Source organism: Accipiter gentilis, chromosome 27 (assembly GCF_929443795.1).
Source record: "Accipiter gentilis chromosome 27, bAccGen1.1, whole genome shotgun sequence".
Classification (NCBI taxonomy): domain Eukaryota; kingdom Metazoa; phylum Chordata; class Aves; order Accipitriformes; family Accipitridae; genus Astur; species Astur gentilis.
Genome location: NC_064906.1, coordinates 17,429,027 through 17,446,187, shown reverse-complemented (window position 1 = coordinate 17,446,187; position 17,161 = coordinate 17,429,027). Strand labels below are relative to the sequence as shown.

The following is a 17,161-nucleotide window of genomic DNA, read 5'->3' as shown; positions in this document are numbered from 1 at the left end:
CAGGGGCTTTCCAGACAAAAATCCCTACAGAAGAATACTGTGGATGCAGAAAGAGCAGTCCAGAATCATACCAAAAAACCTGAGAGGGCAAGCGACCATTGCTCCTGGCTTCTCAGAGAACCACAACAGTGCTCGACTCCCATGACATTTGTCACACTATAGGCATAGAGCTGTTAACTAAAACAGCGAGCTCATGGTAACTACAAGAGCAAAGGATTTAGCGACTCTCTGCTGGTGAAGCATGCTAGAAGAGTAGACTTTCCTTATTAAGATGAAGGCCCAAACTGGCAATCTTGCTGCAGCTGTTGAACAGATCAGTACTCTCTACAAAGCGCATGCTCCCGTGACTCTGCTAGAAATCGCCATTTCCTCCACAACGCAAAACATACGCTTTTATCTCAGTCACTGCAGTGCTGTATCTCACGGTTTAAACTCGTATCTGGTTGTTCAACAGACAGGCTAAGACACAGGTGCACACACATCCTTCTGCCAGTTTAGTCGCAGAGCAAGACAGCTAAAGGCAGTAATGTCTTAGGCAATCTCCAGTAATCTTTTCGCAGCAGTTTATCAAAGCCTCCAGTCTTTCTGTCCAGATGGGAATTACAGATATTTTCACCTTCCTACCCAGACAGTATAACACCTCCAAAGATGTTTTGGGAGCATCACAAGAGGAGCAGCAAATGCCTGCAGCTTAAAATAAAGACAAATTTTAAAATTAATCAAATCTTAAATTGGAAACCTTCACCCATGAACACTAAAACCAGCACCTCCCAGCTCTCTGGTCAGCATGTATTCACCCTTTAGCTTCCCAGACCAGGAACTCAAGCTGATCTCCCTCACCCTGCAGTTGCAGCACAACGCCCCTGACTGTACAGCACCAGATGGCCTGGGAACTCTGTTTTCTCAAGCATTTTGAAATTGGATTTATTCCACAAGCCATCAGAAGAACACAACTAGTTGGTCATAAGAAAGAAAATCCTGAAGCAAAAGTTTGTTTCCCTGGTTTTCCCCTTAAAAAAGGGGGAAGGGGAAAAAAAAGCGCATGTTTATTCAAACGTTTAAAATAGTTGTCATTCTAGTTGAAACTGTCTTTCTAATGTAACTCGTGGATTTGGAGCTAAAAGCCTCTTTTCCACTGGAACTTTTTCAGCATGATCCAGAGCTGTTGTTCATTTGTGCTTAAAAAGACATAAATAAACTTCCACCTGCTTCTTAAAAGAGTGTTGGTTTAGATCATGTTCTTAAACAAAGTTTCTTTCCATGAATGTGACAATTTAATTATTAAATTTAGAAAATGCACCATAAAGTCAAACTCATCCACAGTTTAGTTTCCAAGTGAGAGACTAAACTAAAAATAATTGAGGAATTAGAAATGTCAATTCAAATGTTTTATCTTTCTATTTTACTCACAATCAAGAATTACCAAGTGCATACTAGCAGCAAGACTCATTTATGGAATACCTACAAATAAAGATTTACAATTAAACTCATGAATTTTATGGATCCCTGACAGGTTAGGAATCCAGGCTCCGCTCAATACAATGTCATTTTCCCCTCAACAGCATAGTCTTATTTCACCTCACTTGCAGCCAGCCTCAAAGGGATAAGGAAAGTAGGAGTACTCCATCACAGGATATCCACATCAAGTAATGACTGTAAGACAACCTTTTCAGCCATGGTTCTATTTGAAAATCCACAGGCAGAACCTAGAAAAAGGAGACCTCCTCTAAAATTCCTAGAATCTTTCTAATTTCAGTATCAGCTTTGTTATTCTCATCAATTCTGGCTCCCTGTTAGATTCTGAAAATAAAAACTGGAGACAGCTGGGTCCAGTCAGCAATAAATTAAATAACAGCAGGATAATTTAAACCACTCATCAGCATTTTAAGAAAATTAAGTCTCATAAAACACGTGTAACTTCTTCCTCCATAAGACTACGCTTTTATCTGATTGTGGCAATAAGGAACCTTAGAGTATGTTTCTGCAAGATACCTGACTTTGGCACAGATGAGCTCTTGCAGATCCAGCTTGAGCTACTTGCCACGATTTCTGTCACCGAACCATGTTGCTGCAGCAACTAAGCATTTCTTCCCCACTGAGTACTAATCTGCCTGACTTTAACGGGGCAGATGAGGAGCACTCACATGATCAAGCTATGAGAGCACTAAGTACATGAATCAAACCATTCCTAAAGTGATTATTTATACCCTCAAGGCCCAACTCAACAACACAGGGGCTTTTACAGCACTTTCGCCCTAAAGAGCTCCCACGCCCTCTGTCAGGTTTTTCCTACTGCTTGCTCCTTTACTCATGCCATACCTTTAACAAATTTCTGACATTCAATGCTGCAAAAGCAGTTTTTTACAGTGAAACACCCCTGGATCTGATCCCTGACCTGCCTTTCAGCGCAACCCCACATACAACTGAAAGGGCAGGTATCTGCCTGCAGCACTGGGATGGGAACGAGAAGCCAAGAACTCTTTGAACTCATATTGACCATGAAACACCTGTACTCTCAAAACACAGCCTGTGAGACAGTCCAACAGAAGCAAGCGTAAGCATTCCTAGAATAGATGTGTGTAGTCCACGATAGGCAGATTTAAAAAAAAAAAAAATCAAAAAAAAAAAAAATCAGGATGCAGAACTGCATCAGCATGCTGTAGCTGAATTCAGTGAAATCACAGGTCACACACAGAGGAACAGAAGTTTTGCTCACACTCACTAGGTCAAAGATAGTGCCCTGGATCTCAGCAGCACTGTAAGAACTCCGGTGCAACAATAGAAGAACAACTGGCCATGAGGTCTCAGTGTAAACTACAGCCAAGAAAGTAAACATGAGCCATGAATGCGTAACAAGGGAACATTAAGTAAGGAGCAATGCCATTTCATGTAACATTCAGCAAACCATTATAACAACATTGCTGTGCTCAGCTCAAACGTCTGCACATTTTGCACAGTCAGAAAAAACTACAAAGAATAATTTTGAGTCTGAAAAGCATCTGGAAATAAATTTTATCTATTTAGACAATCAAAGATGAGACTAAGAGGTGGCTTGCATGTGAATTTCACGTACCTCCATGTGGAAAATATTTTTCCCCATAGTCCCGGGACTTTTCATTGCATGCCTGCTTAGGTACCGAGACAGGGGATAACAGGGACCATGAAAATATCAGGTACAATAAAAGACCTGTTATTATTCTGAAGAGCCCATGCACAAGCTGAATAAGTAACTGCTTCTCATTAACGGCTCTTAAAGGTAGACAAAATAATAAGATCCAAGGAGACAGCTGATGCTAAAAAGTGACAGGCTTAAAACATGTTCTTGGAAGAAGTTCTGGAGAGTGATCAGGGAAGGAGAACAGATTAAGTGTTCACAATGATCCTTCCTGACCCGAAACAAATCTACAGTTCAGAACCTATTCATTTACAAGCCATCCATATGACTAACTCTCCAATAAAATTTAAAGAGCAATAGTCCAAATGATATCTAGGGAGAACAGCCAGTTGACTTCCATTTAACATCATCGTAACAGGCTTAACAGAAGATGTTAAAAGGAGGAACAAACAGGAACAGAGACAGCTGGAACCTCTGCTAGCCACTTACCCAAAGCAAATTTCTTAGTTAGCAAATGTGGTAGCTCTGTCAAAAGTGGTGATCAAACTGCTGGGGCTTCAGGGGTGGGGGTGGCAGGGTGGGGAGAAAGAAAGAAAAAAAAAAGATACAAACAGGTAACAATAATAATCTTACTGATTTTCTGTAAATCCTGCATTCTAAGAATCCCCTTTGAAACATAATTGCTTGTAAAAGCAGGAAGTCCTCTTATAAGTTTGTATATAGTATATATGTATATATGTATAAGTTTGTATTCATTTAGTCAGGCCATAAGAAAAACTGTCTCCCTCCCTCCCTACTCAAGCACAAAAGTACAAAAAGAAAATGTGCGTCATAAATCCTAGCTACTTCAAACATCAATTCCATTCCTTACCGGCACCAGGAACCGGCAGCCTCATAAGGGCTTTTGAGATACAAAAGTCGCTTTGAATAACACCATAAATTCATTTAGCTCTGAAACCAAAGCTGCACGCTTGCCTCCTAGCACTAACTATGGGTGCCTGTTTCTGCATTCATAACCTATCCTTTAGCGATAAAACCACTCCAAGTTTATTAGCGCAGCAGGTTATGTCCACATATAGGACAGAAACAGAAGTATACCACAGAGCACACATTCCCTCATCAGCCCTGCACCCAGTCTCCCACTCCCTGGGTTGTCTCTCAAAGAGCTTCCGCTACCATCTTTGCAGAGACAGAGGTTACCCAAGTTTGGAATTTCACAGAACATACTCTTCAAGCAAAGCAGGCAACACTCTTAGAAGTAGGCAAAGTGGTCACATCTTGTCCCTCTGGAACTGCACCAAATTCATATTTTGCCTTCACGGATATTTTCTCAGCACCACAAACTGCTGTTGGATAGCACAGGGTCGGTCAACTACCTGCTTATTTGTTGTTTCCAATGAGTGCTTTCACTTCATGTACAAGACCACAGAAACAAAAGAAGAACTTTGTTCTCCATCTCACCTCTATCAGCTCTGCAATGCAGACAGACTATTGCACCATTTTACAAACTAGTACAAAAGTTTGCAGTTTTCTAAGACTCACAAAAGGAAAAGTGGGAGAAAAGCTTTCTTCCCAGATACCTACCAGGACTTGGAGTCTGACCCAATGCTCCCGCAGAAAAGCAGGCGGCACTATTTGGAGAGCTGCCCTCTGTAGCAAGGGCTCCCCAGGCCTGGGACTTCTCACAGGATCTATATTTGGTAGCTCCCGCAAGTCATTTCACGCTGCTCTAGTCTTGACAGCCTTGACAGCTGTTAATGAGGTTAGCGCATATGCAATAAACAGGAATTCGTACTCTTTAAATATTGCCCTATCTTCCTTGCAACCTAACCATTCATTTGCCCCGTAGCTTGCAAAACCCAGCTTTTTCGAACACCTTGCTGGAGACTTTGGTATTACTTTAAAGCTCTATCTGCCTTAAATTAAGAAATAACTTTTGACTTCAGTAAACAGTAAGATGCCTTGGAAATCCTCACACTTCAGCTTACCTACTTTCAACAGCCCCTGAAAGTCACAGGGAAGCCATAGAGGTTCTTCAGACTATTTTCTCTTCCTCAAAAGCTTCCAGCAAGCTGGAAAAGTTCTCCACTCCTGGCATTACACAAACGCTGAGAAACTGACAGTTGTAACAGGGAAAAATCTGCTTTCTGAAACAAACTTCTAAATAACAATATTTTCTATTTATGAAAGACTACATCTTTTTGCTTTGTCTGACAATTTTTCAGATTATGATCATGCTGGAAATGTTATCAGATGATCCGCTTCTCTCTGTCAAATTAAGATGAAACTCTTCTAGAAGAAAGACTTCTATCATTATCTAATACCATTAATGTGAGGGTGTAAGAAATCAAGGTCCCCTTTCCTGGCCATAACCATATTCCTACAGCAAAATCTTTGCCAAAACAGCTGAACTTTTTTTTGAAAATACACTTTATGATCAAACATGAAAATACATCAATATCCAAGCACTCAAACTGTAACATGAGAGTATCTGCTGGCAAATTTCAATAGCAGCAAACAAAAACCACTTGTTTTTGTTTCACAGTGCTGAATTTTTCTATTCCCATTCCCCTCAGAGGAATGCAGTCATCAACCTCAGTCTATTTTTTGCTAATATACAGACAAATGCTCAAACTCTTTCCTCATTTTCCCCATACTTTGTAAACATCTTTACTACTTAAAGCCAGAAGTGACGCATCAGAAAGGCTTTATTATAGGATAAATCTATAATGCAAATTGTGCATCAACATGCTACACAGGAAAAAAAGCAATTGTAAGCAATACCAGCAAAAGAGGGGATGGGTCAGAGAATTCAAGAGGAAAAAGAAGTGAAGGCAGTGGGTAATCTCTGCTTGTTTCCAATTCTAAATTTAAGAACACTGGAAAAACATTTGTTGTGCAGATTATTTCCTCATACATTGACCTCCTAAAATATATTAAGCACCTTTCGTGAACTACCAAAATCCATCAATTAAAAAAAATTTTCCCCTCCAAGTCCCTACTGTTCACAACAAACAATTTGAGTACTGTTGCAAATATTTTGATGCCCCAAAGGCTCCCCCACTGTCACACCCAAAACCAAGGGTTTGATTTGCTATTTTACAAATTTTGCAACAGTTCATCCAACAGAGAAAAGCCAACTGTGAAATATCATTGTATGAGAGAAGGGGAGTGCAGGGAGACAGGGCAGGCATACAGGCAGATGGTAGCTTAAGCAATCAGCTTAAAGGAGAAAAGGAAAAGTGCTACAGTCAGCATTTAATGGTTTCACTGGCCTCTGTAAAAGGAATCGGCTATCTGCTGTCTTAGTAAGCAGGTCCCCCCATTAAAAAGAAAACCCATCAAAATCAACATCATCTAATTAACTGGAAGTCAAGACCAGGACTCCAATGTGCTGCTGAGAGCTGCGTGCAGAATTCACTGTGCAAGGCAGACACTGGGCACGCATAAAGCCACCCTGCAGCTAGGTGTTCTGAGCCACAGCTCACAACATGGCCTTGGCAGACGAGACTTGCAGGCTCAGGAGCAGTCACGGAGCAGGGCTGGGAACACTCCTCCCCGGAGAAAGGGGATGTCAGTAACAAAAAAGAAAACATCCTGCCACCCTCTCTTCATTGCTGAACAGCAGGCGAAGAAAAAGAAAAAACCTACATGAAGCCCAACACATGAAATAGCAGGAAAAGGGAGGAAAAGAAACTTCCACAACAAACAAGTTACATTGCTGCTGTATTAAACCAACTCTTCCCTCCACAGAGCTACAGCAGGACATCTGAATTCACATAGAAATACATCGGCATCCAAAAATCACAGCATGAGAGAAGGTAAGCAGATACCGCCCGCTGGACTTTACACTTCCAGGGCGCTGCCTACCCTAGTGATACGAGCGATTTTGAAGAATACCACCACACTTCACTTGCTTGCTTAATTCAGAGATAACAGACTCATCATTCATCATCTCTCAAAGCAAAGCACTCATGGAAAGTTCATTATTCGGGAAGAATTTCTACTCAGTAAGTAGCCTGAATATACTGAGGATTTGCATCTCTGCTGAATAGTGATCTTTGTTGCGACACAACGATTGTACAGAGTACTGGCGTTTTCAGATCTGCTTATAAAAATGGAATTTCTTGGGTTTGGTCTTTTTACATAAATGGAAGCCCTGAATTTAAAATCCTACTGTATAACAGCTCCAGGAACCACTAACAAGGTATGGAAGAGATTTATTTCAATGATAGAAACCAGCCTTGACCAATTCTGGATGGGAACAGGGGAGAAGGAAGAAAAACTTAATAAAACTGTTCCTTTTTGCAGAAAGTGTGGAAACATTCACTTATACAATTAAAGCAGGTAACATTTGGACATTAAGTAATTTTGTTCAGACATAAAACAAACAAAAAAGATGTGATGCAGTTAGCATCTTTATTATATCCATCAATATTAAAATGAGATTTTGCTTACAGCCTAGGATATTGTTAAAGCTTAACACAGCCAACTGAAATTGCTTATCTATCATCTAATACATAACCTACAAGACCTCACATAGTGAAATGTACACAGTAAGAAACTTGAAACTTAAAAGTGGGAAGTGGTTTCCTTGTTTAGTCTCAATTTAGGCAGAAAACAAAACAGGTGTTTTCCCAACCAAGACTGCTAAGCTACAAAACTCCTCTCAAGTCTACAACTATTATATATATATATATATATAACACCAATGAAAATAACACATACAATCAATTACTAGTACTATGAAGAACTACTGTCAAAAAGGATTATTTTCAAACAGCCACAAAAAAATTCATCCTTGGATAAGTCACCCTTGGAAACAATGTTGCAGTCTACAATAATTTAATTACAGGTCACAACCCCTAAGTTGTAACACTGTGCTTTTCTAACTGGATATTTGATACTGGTATGTCCATACGAGCCCAGGTTCTTCAAAAGAAAGGAACTACACTCTACACATATGTGTGTAGCGTTATTTGTTGTACTTCACAAACATTAAATTGGATCCTCTGTTAGGATTTCCAGTCTCTATTTATTATACAAACTGCACCACATGTATTAAAATTATGAAATACAGTAACATCTCAATTCAATGTGTTTTTCAGTATACCGGAGGGGAAAAAAAAAAAAAAAAAAAAAAAAAAAAAAAGGCAACATTTGGTATTTGTTTGGATAAAGGATAAACTATCTGTGGTTCCCTAACAGCAAGGAAGGGAAATAATCTGAATCTGTACAGATCAAAACCATAAACAGCCAATATAAATTAGCTCTTAATATTTTTCATGCTGGAGTCTGAATCTGGAACTTCAACAAGTATTTTGAAATAATATCATCACAATATAGCTAATGGTCCAGGACATATTTGAATTGATGCATAGAAATAAACGGAAATAGCAAGTCAAATGAAGAGCAGATGGTCACTCTAAACACTTCATTATCCTCCAACCCTTTTATTTCTAATGTGAAAAGAATAAAAGAACATTTACCATAGTCTGCATTGGAAAACAAATACTAAAAAACCCCACGTGTTTCTCAAGTAATTTAAAATACTAACCCAGCAACACTGTACATACAGTTAACAGCTGTCGACTTCATCCTTCTAGCTAAAAATAAAAGAAATTATTTGTACTTATCCTTACATTTTACTTTGCAAAGGGTCTACAGATTCAGTGATGTATAAGTTCCCTCTTCTTTCAACCTCCTTCCCACACCATTTGACTTTTCAGGTCCATTTTTGTTGTCTCGTATGAAACCACGCGTTTTTAAAGTGAAGGAGGTTTAACCTTTGAAATAACTATTTCACCAATCACTACCAATGTTCCCCTAATGTCTGCTCTACAACTGGGAATGCTCAAGACAAGTGGCCACCTGCACCATTTGTGTGCTGACAGACAGAACACTTTGCCAGTCAAGCCAGCTGAGCCAGCGATGGACCTTCCACAGTTCAGACCCCTGGCCACAGCTGGAAAATTGCATTTTTGTGGGGAGGGAACAGCACTGAAGCGCGTTCCAAATTTCTGACAACTGCAGAAAACCACAGAAACTATCTAAACTGGTAGGAGGGAATGGGACAGAGAGCTATACTCGAGGCCCTAACCAGAAGGCAGCAGACTTCTAGTGCTCTTTAAAGAGATCCTCCACAGTGAACTGTTTCACAGCTTGTGTAGCTGCTCCTGGGATGCCAGGGAAACTGCTTTTACAGATTGGAAAAAGAGGGGGGGGGGGGGGGGGGGGGGGGGAACCCCCGCAAAACTAAAAGAAATCTGTTCTTAATAAAAAGAAAATTCAGTAGGTATCATGCTAGTAATACAGATGATATCCACACAGAATAAGTATAGAGACTTGCTCAGGGAGGAGACTGCAAAGGAGAAGGGTGGGTGGAAATGGCTGGGAATTTAAAAACAGAAGCCCTGAATAGGAAAATGGACCTATGCTTGGAGAAGGAAAGACACTAAATGAAGCCAGCCTCTCAGAGAAAGCTACGGGAAAAGAGATAGTTACAGAGGGGCTACAAGCAGGAGCAGAAGGAAGCACATGAGGAAGAAAAGCATGCACAGAGAAGCAAGGGTAGAGATAACCTGTCCCCTCTGTTTCAGAAAAGAAATGGCTAGACCATACATTCCATACTCTACATGCAATTTCTAATTTCTTCACCATTTCAGCCTGTCTCTTCCTGTACTACTTTCTGTAATCCAAACAAAACTAGTCCTCTGCTTGCTCTTCTATATGGGCTGCACTTCCAAAGTCTCTTTACTCTTATTTCCTCCCTCATAAAAACTTTTTACATGCCAAGACACTCTTTTTCCTCTTCAGGACCACTACTTAGAGCCTGAAGCTACAGGTTTGCTACCTAGCAATCTAGTCTGGAACACAACCGCTGTTGTGTGTTGAAAAAAACAAAACAAAAAAACCCAAAAAAAACCCAACAACAAAACAGCCAAACATTAGATGTACACTGTTTACAAATAAACACATATTATCTAACTGTTCTGAAAGTTTCCTTCTTATTGACCATCTCCATTCACATCTATAGTGGTCTTCAGAGCATCTCCAGGGTTTGTGACCACATAGTTAAGTTCAGTGCAAACAGCTGCTACTGAAATGCATTTTTGTGCTAACAAACAAGAGGCCCAGCCACAATGACATTTCACACGGTTACTTTCCTCAGCATAGGTGTGTTCTAGTCCATTGTAAAGAGGCTTCCGAAAGAATACATACAACAACCTTATCTTCTACCCATCTCTTCAAACACATAAGCTCTCCATCAGAGAATTAGTACTAGGTGCTCATACTTTTATCTTTTCAGTATACTACTCCCATTATTGGCTTTCTCCCCCTCACTCATTGTCAACTTTGCAGCAGTGATCCTGTTACCCTTTCTATCTGTATTGCATTGAAAAATTATATTGGCTTCCATAAATAACTAAAGGAACTCACAAGCAGAATTTATCTAACATATGCCAAAACAAAACCCTGTTCACCGTCTCCCTCTTTTACTATGTACTGTTGAAATGTCTTTTATCTGCTGTAGATTTATTGGGGATGTTTGGTGACCATGTTCAGGGCCTTAAAATTCCCTCTTGTCTCTCAAGAACCTAACACATCGTGCATTTCTGAAGCAAAGCTGCGGTCACATGCACATACCCCACCTCATTCCTATTTCTAGGGGGCTGCGTATGTCCCTGGCTTTTAGTATCTGATTCTACTATGAACACTTTTCACACACCTTCAGTATACACAGCAACGCATCCAAGTATACAGTACATGCCTAACATAATTAAAGGCTACCGCCAGAAGACAACACATCGAGTTCTAGCTACAGTTACTTGATCCGAGCTGTAAGGTAATGCAAAGGCATATCAAGATGAGCTGCAGAAGCAAAATACCCAAGCCCTTCTAAAAAATGAAGCTTGATCAGTTTATGAAAGGGATTACAGGTGCTGGTGCCCGCAGGAGTTCATGAACACAAGAGGCCTTCCTAGTGCTGCAAATATGCTTTTAACATTTTCTAGCAAGTACTCTAATTTTATGTTGTTGAAAGGTAACTTCTCCATAAAGGCGGCATATTATCAATTTCCTAAGTGATAAAAGCTTTAAAGAATTAATAAAAAATCCTGTTCCCCATCTGATGTAATACATCTACTTGGATGGGGGGGTAACTCCTCAGTTAGATTCAAGTCATTCTCTGGAGTCTCCTAAGTGTCTACATGCGTATTAGTCCATTTCTTTAGAGTTAATATTCCTGAAGTGTCATTAGGAAATCACATGTGATATAAAAGAAAGCAAAAATGAGTTGTACGTCTCTCCCGATATTTATAACTTTATGAAGTCAAATACACTAACCAATACGTACAAGATTGAGATGACTACTCAAGAGCAAATTTAACATTTACATTTGATGTAAGCATAGAGGCCAGATAGCAAATTTTGTTACGTTCACGTTACTTCAGCAAGAAAAGGATACAACGCATAGAAGATTAGAGACTACAAAAGGGTATTGAAGAACATTCACTATGCCTATCCTGAAGTGTTTCCATAGCAGCCGAAACAATTATTAAAACAGATACACCAAAAGGAAGGCAAAGAAACAACACCAAAGCTATCCATCTGAAAACAACTCACAGATTTGAAGAGTTGTATTTGACTTGTTCATTAATCCAATCATTAAACATCACCTACTTTCCAGTACATCACACAGGTCTTTGTAATGACGTTCACAGCAGCACAGAAATTTATCAGAGCAAGGAGATTTTTAGAAAGGAGTATTTACGACAGAGAGTGTGTTGACTGGCTGTGGCTTCATGTCACAGAAAATGTAAGGTATCCTGTATCTGCTTTGCAGGATGAGGATTTCCGTAGTAGAGTAAGCTTACCATTCGTTCCCTCTTTTTTATCCCACTTAGGTTACACAAACCCAAGAACACCCTACATGTCTTCGTTCCCCTCCTGCCCTCCCCCAACTTATCACAGAATACTGTTTTCAGTGGCATTAAGAAAAGGGACACTAATTCCTGCTACCCTGGACAGTCCCACTGAATAGCTATCTTTCATATCCTCCCTTTAAGCCTTCATACAATGCACTGAATTAAAAATCCGAGACTCATATTTTAGAAATGCCAGCAACCACGTCTTAAAGTCAACAAAAATTTGGCTTTTTGGCCTCATCCGAGAGCCATCTATAGACTATTCCTTTTATATATTAACTAGCAGGCATCATCACCGCTGCGGAAATGTCAATGCGCCTTCCCTGCATTCTTTATGTAAGAACACAGCATCATCCATAACCAGTTTTTCCTCTCATTAAAGTCATGAGTCCTCCAGAAAAAAAGGCAAGATTGTTTTGACAGCAGCGAGCAAGTGGCCTTCCGTCTACCTACAGCCGAGCTACAAAATCCAAACAAGTAGCAGCTTCCAATGCAAGCGAAGATGCAACACAAAAGATACTAAACAGGTTCTCCATGGTAAAAAGAAATACGACAATACCTATTGAGAGGGAGGAAAGGATGGTTTCTAATTTAAGTATATTTCTCATTGCGTCAATCCTTACAACTAGATTTCAGATGTGCAGACGCATGGTGTCAGGTCAAGAGGAAGTAATGACACCATCTATGCTCCCCCTTCCCGTGGGAAATCACCCCACAGCAACAGAATTGGTCAACTGCCACTCACTCCTATACAACGGGTCCAACCTTAATAGCATCTCACATTCAATACAGGGCCCTGAGGAGCTCCTGGGTTTTAAAAGCCATCCAGTGCATTATTCTATTTAGAAAGAATACTTCCAAAGTACAAGATTCCAGCCTTAATAGTGAACAGAAAAGCCAGCATCATTAAGCAATCCTTGAAATTTCATGCGAGAAGCTGAGTACAGACACCATTATTCGGGGGTATCTACAGGACTCAGAATAATTTTATCTTGACATTTGTATGGGGACAGCTGGGTAGGAAACAAGTGCAGGAAAGCCGGAGAACACCTACAAGTGAAAGCATACAGAGCATCGTAGAGGGCAAGCTAACAGATGGGGTAGTCCGAGGGCAGAGGACATGCAGTATAAAAAATGAAGTGCAAATGCCCCAGAAGGAAGCAGGCACGGAAATGCAGATAAAGAAAGGTGACCCTGGTCACCTTATTGCTATACAGTCTAGAGAAGAACAAGCTAAGGAAGGACTCGGACATCCAGGTAGATCTCTACTTCGGTTTCCACCATGAGCAGACAAGGACTTACCAGGTGTGCAGTTTCTAACACAGATACTGTCACATAAATGATAACCTTAACCCCAAAGATAGTTTTCAACCTACTGACATAGGATTTATTTTTCAGTACCACCATCAACCCCCGCATATGAGAAAACACTGTGGCAGAACCTAATACATTTAACCTTGACAAAAGTTTCACGGTTTTAGCTTTACTTGAATATTAAAAAAACCCAAAACCATTAAGTCAACAAAAAACCCTGAAACATTTTTTCTACACGTATAGCTAAAGTCTTCCTTCAGTCACGTCTTTTCTGTCATTCCTCCACACAAACAACTAGATCCGGTAGTCTTTAAAAATCTAATAAACCTTTCAATTACTTCTAAGTCTTAGACAGCTGCCTAAAAAGTTGTAGTTGCAAGAGTATCACATTCTGATATCAACAAGGTCCTTTTTTCACTGTAAAGACAACTGGGGTGTAATGTTAGCAGGCAGTAAAAAGAGCACTTTTTACAGATGCCAGTATCTCCCGAAATAAGTGCTTGTGAACACAATCAGCAGCGCAGTAAAGTCCTCTGCCAATTAACTACACACTTGATTTCATGGGTAAGCTGCTCACTGGTAATGAAGCCCACATTCCCTCCCTTCCAATAAAATTTGAGCTGAAATGGGAAGAAAACACCATATAACCTTTCTTTTTTTTTTTTTTTAAACGGAAAAGATGCTACTCAATTCATTCAGCTTAACCAGTCCTGTACCACAGCTTCTGACTATTAAAGCACGTTCCCTTTCAGGCCCTAATTCCATAAAATCTAGAGCTGCAAAGCTCAGAGAAACTTTACTGATCAATTTCTATAAATGGTGCAACGCCTCTTTCAGTTTTTCTAACTCTCAGTGTGGGTGTTACTTTCATGAAAGAAAGAGAAAAAGCATGAGGAACAGATATGTAATTCAACAGAACCGTTTTTAATCCTCAAAACATTGACAGCTATTACGTGCTCCAGAGTCCTCCACCAGTCTAGGGATTTCAGTGAAAAAAAAAAACCAAAACCAAACCAACTTCTTTCCCTGTCTTTGGACAAATTAACTACAACCACCACATGTGCAGCTCACATTCTGAGAACAGTGGCAGTCTAGGCTTTGTCTGGAGGCCAAATTCAAGCAAGAGTGCTCCACGGCTGCTTTACTGGACCAAACAGGTACTTCCATATACTTTCAATATTTAAGGATTAAGAAGAGTGCTATTACCTTATTTTCCGATGCTTCAAAACCACAGACCGTCTTAAACAGGCTCTACAGCAAAAGCTGAACCCTGACAAATCAGAGGGAGTATAACCTTAAGCAAAATATTTACTGAGCTTATCTACATAAACCACTAGAAGTAAATCCTTAGCACGTTGATAATGTTCATCAAGTCTTATTTAGAAAAGGTCCATGCTGAGATGTTAGAAGGACTGCTAGCAAGTTGCGAAGGAGATGGGAGGAAAGGAAATGTATTAGCATTTCCAATATCTGGAAATGCATGATCCAGGTGGTGAGGCAAGGGAGGCCTGATAATTCTGCAGCAAGTATCTCTAGGTGGCTCCATTCACATACTTCTATGTGCACTTGTAAGAATCTTACTCCATCCCTTCGGTTTCTTTTAAGCAGAAACCACAGGGCTGGCAAATTCCACGTTTTAGTGAAATGATGCCGATGTATACAGATAACTATTAATATGAAAGGCACCTAGCAAGATTCAAAAGGTACTCTTGAAAAAAATAAAAACACCCCACTCTCTCTTTTACACTACAGGTTGTCACACTTGTTATTAGTAAGTTCTCCTCTCTCTGTTTTTGTAGACGAAGCTTGCTGGCTGGCGATTATTTGGGTTGAAATGGAAAGATGGTTATATGTTTTTCAAATATGATAAACTTCTGTATTATTTCATGGGAAACCTGGTTTTCAAGAGGGAGGGAAAGGGTCAGCAAAAAAAAAAAAAAAAGGACAGGTGTGGAGCATTTAGCCGCCGCGAGAGCGAAAAGTCTGGCAAAACCTAAATTCTGCAAATTCGCAATATACACCGCGCGGCTTCCTTTAACAGAGACGAGGACCTACAAGGGGCCCCGGGGATGCCGAAACCCCTACAAACGCGGCCCAACTTACTTCACCAAGCAGGCAAACCCCAACGCACACACGGCTCGGCAGGCCGGCACCGTCCCTTCCTCATTCCTTCACCGCAGCACCAGGAAAAAGGGGGGAAAAAAACTTCAGCTCCGGCACCGGCCGGGCCGGGCCGGGTCGCCCCTCACGGCCAGCGGGAGGGCGGGAAGAGAATCACCTCAGGCATCCCTCGGCGGGGGGGGGGGGGGGGAGGGAGGCAACGCGCCACACACGCCCGAGCGAGGCCCCCGCAGCCCTTCGGCCAGCCCCGCTCGCCTCCCCGCCGGCAGAAAGGCGGTGTGTGTGGGTCAGAACACAGGAAAGAACGAGGCTGCTTCCCCCGCAGACCCTCGCCTCACGGCCGCGGCCTCGCCCCGCTCTCCCCGCCGGCGCCACAGGTGCTGCGGGGCCACCCCTACCGGCTCCCCACACGGCAGCCCGCCAACCCTCCTCCTCAAGCCGTGAGGGGGGGGGGGGGGGGGACGGGGACACACGGCGGTAGACAGGGACGGCCCCTCCGGGGAGAGGCGCCGCGGAAGGCATCGCTGCGGGGGGATGGATGTGTGTGGTGGGAGGCGGGGGGGGCGAGAACGGTAGCCCACCTCCACGCTCGCTCCGGGGAAAAAAGGGAGACGCAAGGCGGCGGCGAGAGCGGAGCGGCGGTCATGGCGGGGAGGGACGCCGCGTACCTGGCAGCAGGTGCAAGCAGGCGGGGATCGGAAGAAAGTAGCCGGGCTCGCCCGGAGAAGGGCGCATGTTGGGCGGCCGGGGCTGGGTCAGCCTGTCAGCAGGACGATGCGGCGGAGGGAAGAAGAGGGGAGATGTAAGCGCTGTTCCGCAGGCAAAGCGCACGTTACTCACCGGCAGCTCCACGCTGACTTCGGTCCCGTCTAGGAGGAGGACGCGGCACTGCAGCACCGGCTTACTGCCTCCGGCCGCCGGGATGTGGACGGGCGCTCCGGCGCCGTGCACGACCCCTCCGGGGTGCGGCGAGGAGGGGAAACCTCCGGCGGCGGCAGCTGCTCCTCGCAGCCCCCCGTCCCGCTCGTCCCCCTCACCGCCGAGCCCACCTCGCCCGGCTCCTCGCCCGTAGCGCTGCATCGACCGCCGGCCAAAGGTCCTGCGTAAGAACCGCAGCATCCTGGGGCGCCCTGCCCGGCCGCTCACACCCCCCCCCCTCCTCCTCCTCCCTCCCGCCCGCCAGCCAGCCCGCCCCGCCGCCGCCGCCGGAGCCGGGAGCCCGCAGCTCCGCGCCCGGCCCGGCGCCGCCTCCCCACAGCAACGCAGCACCAGCGCCGCCCGCCGGGAACCAGGCCGTCCCCGCCGCCCCGCTCCGCCTATCCAGCAGTACGGCGGGGCCGGGCCGCGGTCCCTCCCACCGCCGAACCGAGGGCTTGAGGCCGGCGGGGGGGGGGGGGGGGCAGGCTGAGGAGAGCGGCGGGCAGGGGGAGCTGCTGAGGCGGGCGACGACGGGAGGGACACCTGTGGTGGCGGTGGGGGGGCCTCGGCCCCCCTCCTCCAGCAAACAAACTGCCCCGGCGGTTGTGGGGACGATCGCGGCGGCGTCTGCGCGGTTGGTTTTGCCCCTCGACCCCCCCCCCACCCCGGGCCGGGGAGAAGCGGCGAGGCCTCCACCGGGGCCCGGTTTGAGGTTTAACAGCCCCTTCGGGCCGGGGAGAGAGAGGGGACGGGGGGGTTAATAGCG

The 17,161-nt window shown here is 43.5% G+C and overlaps 1 protein-coding gene across 2 annotated transcripts in view; it reads right to left on the bottom strand.

Annotated features, from left to right (window-relative positions):
- EPB41L4B (erythrocyte membrane protein band 4.1 like 4B) overlaps window positions 1-16,597 on the bottom strand; it is a 174,140-nt gene extending 157,543 nt beyond the window's left edge. For both annotated transcript variants that reach the window (XM_049830427.1, XM_049830426.1), the window contains exon 1: window positions 16,318-16,597. In XM_049830427.1, the coding sequence (XP_049686384.1) occupies window positions 16,318-16,596 (279 nt within the window). In that variant the 5' untranslated portion in view covers window position 16,597. The remainder of the gene's footprint in view (window positions 1-16,317) is intronic.
- Window positions 16,598-17,161: the final 564 nt, after the last annotated feature.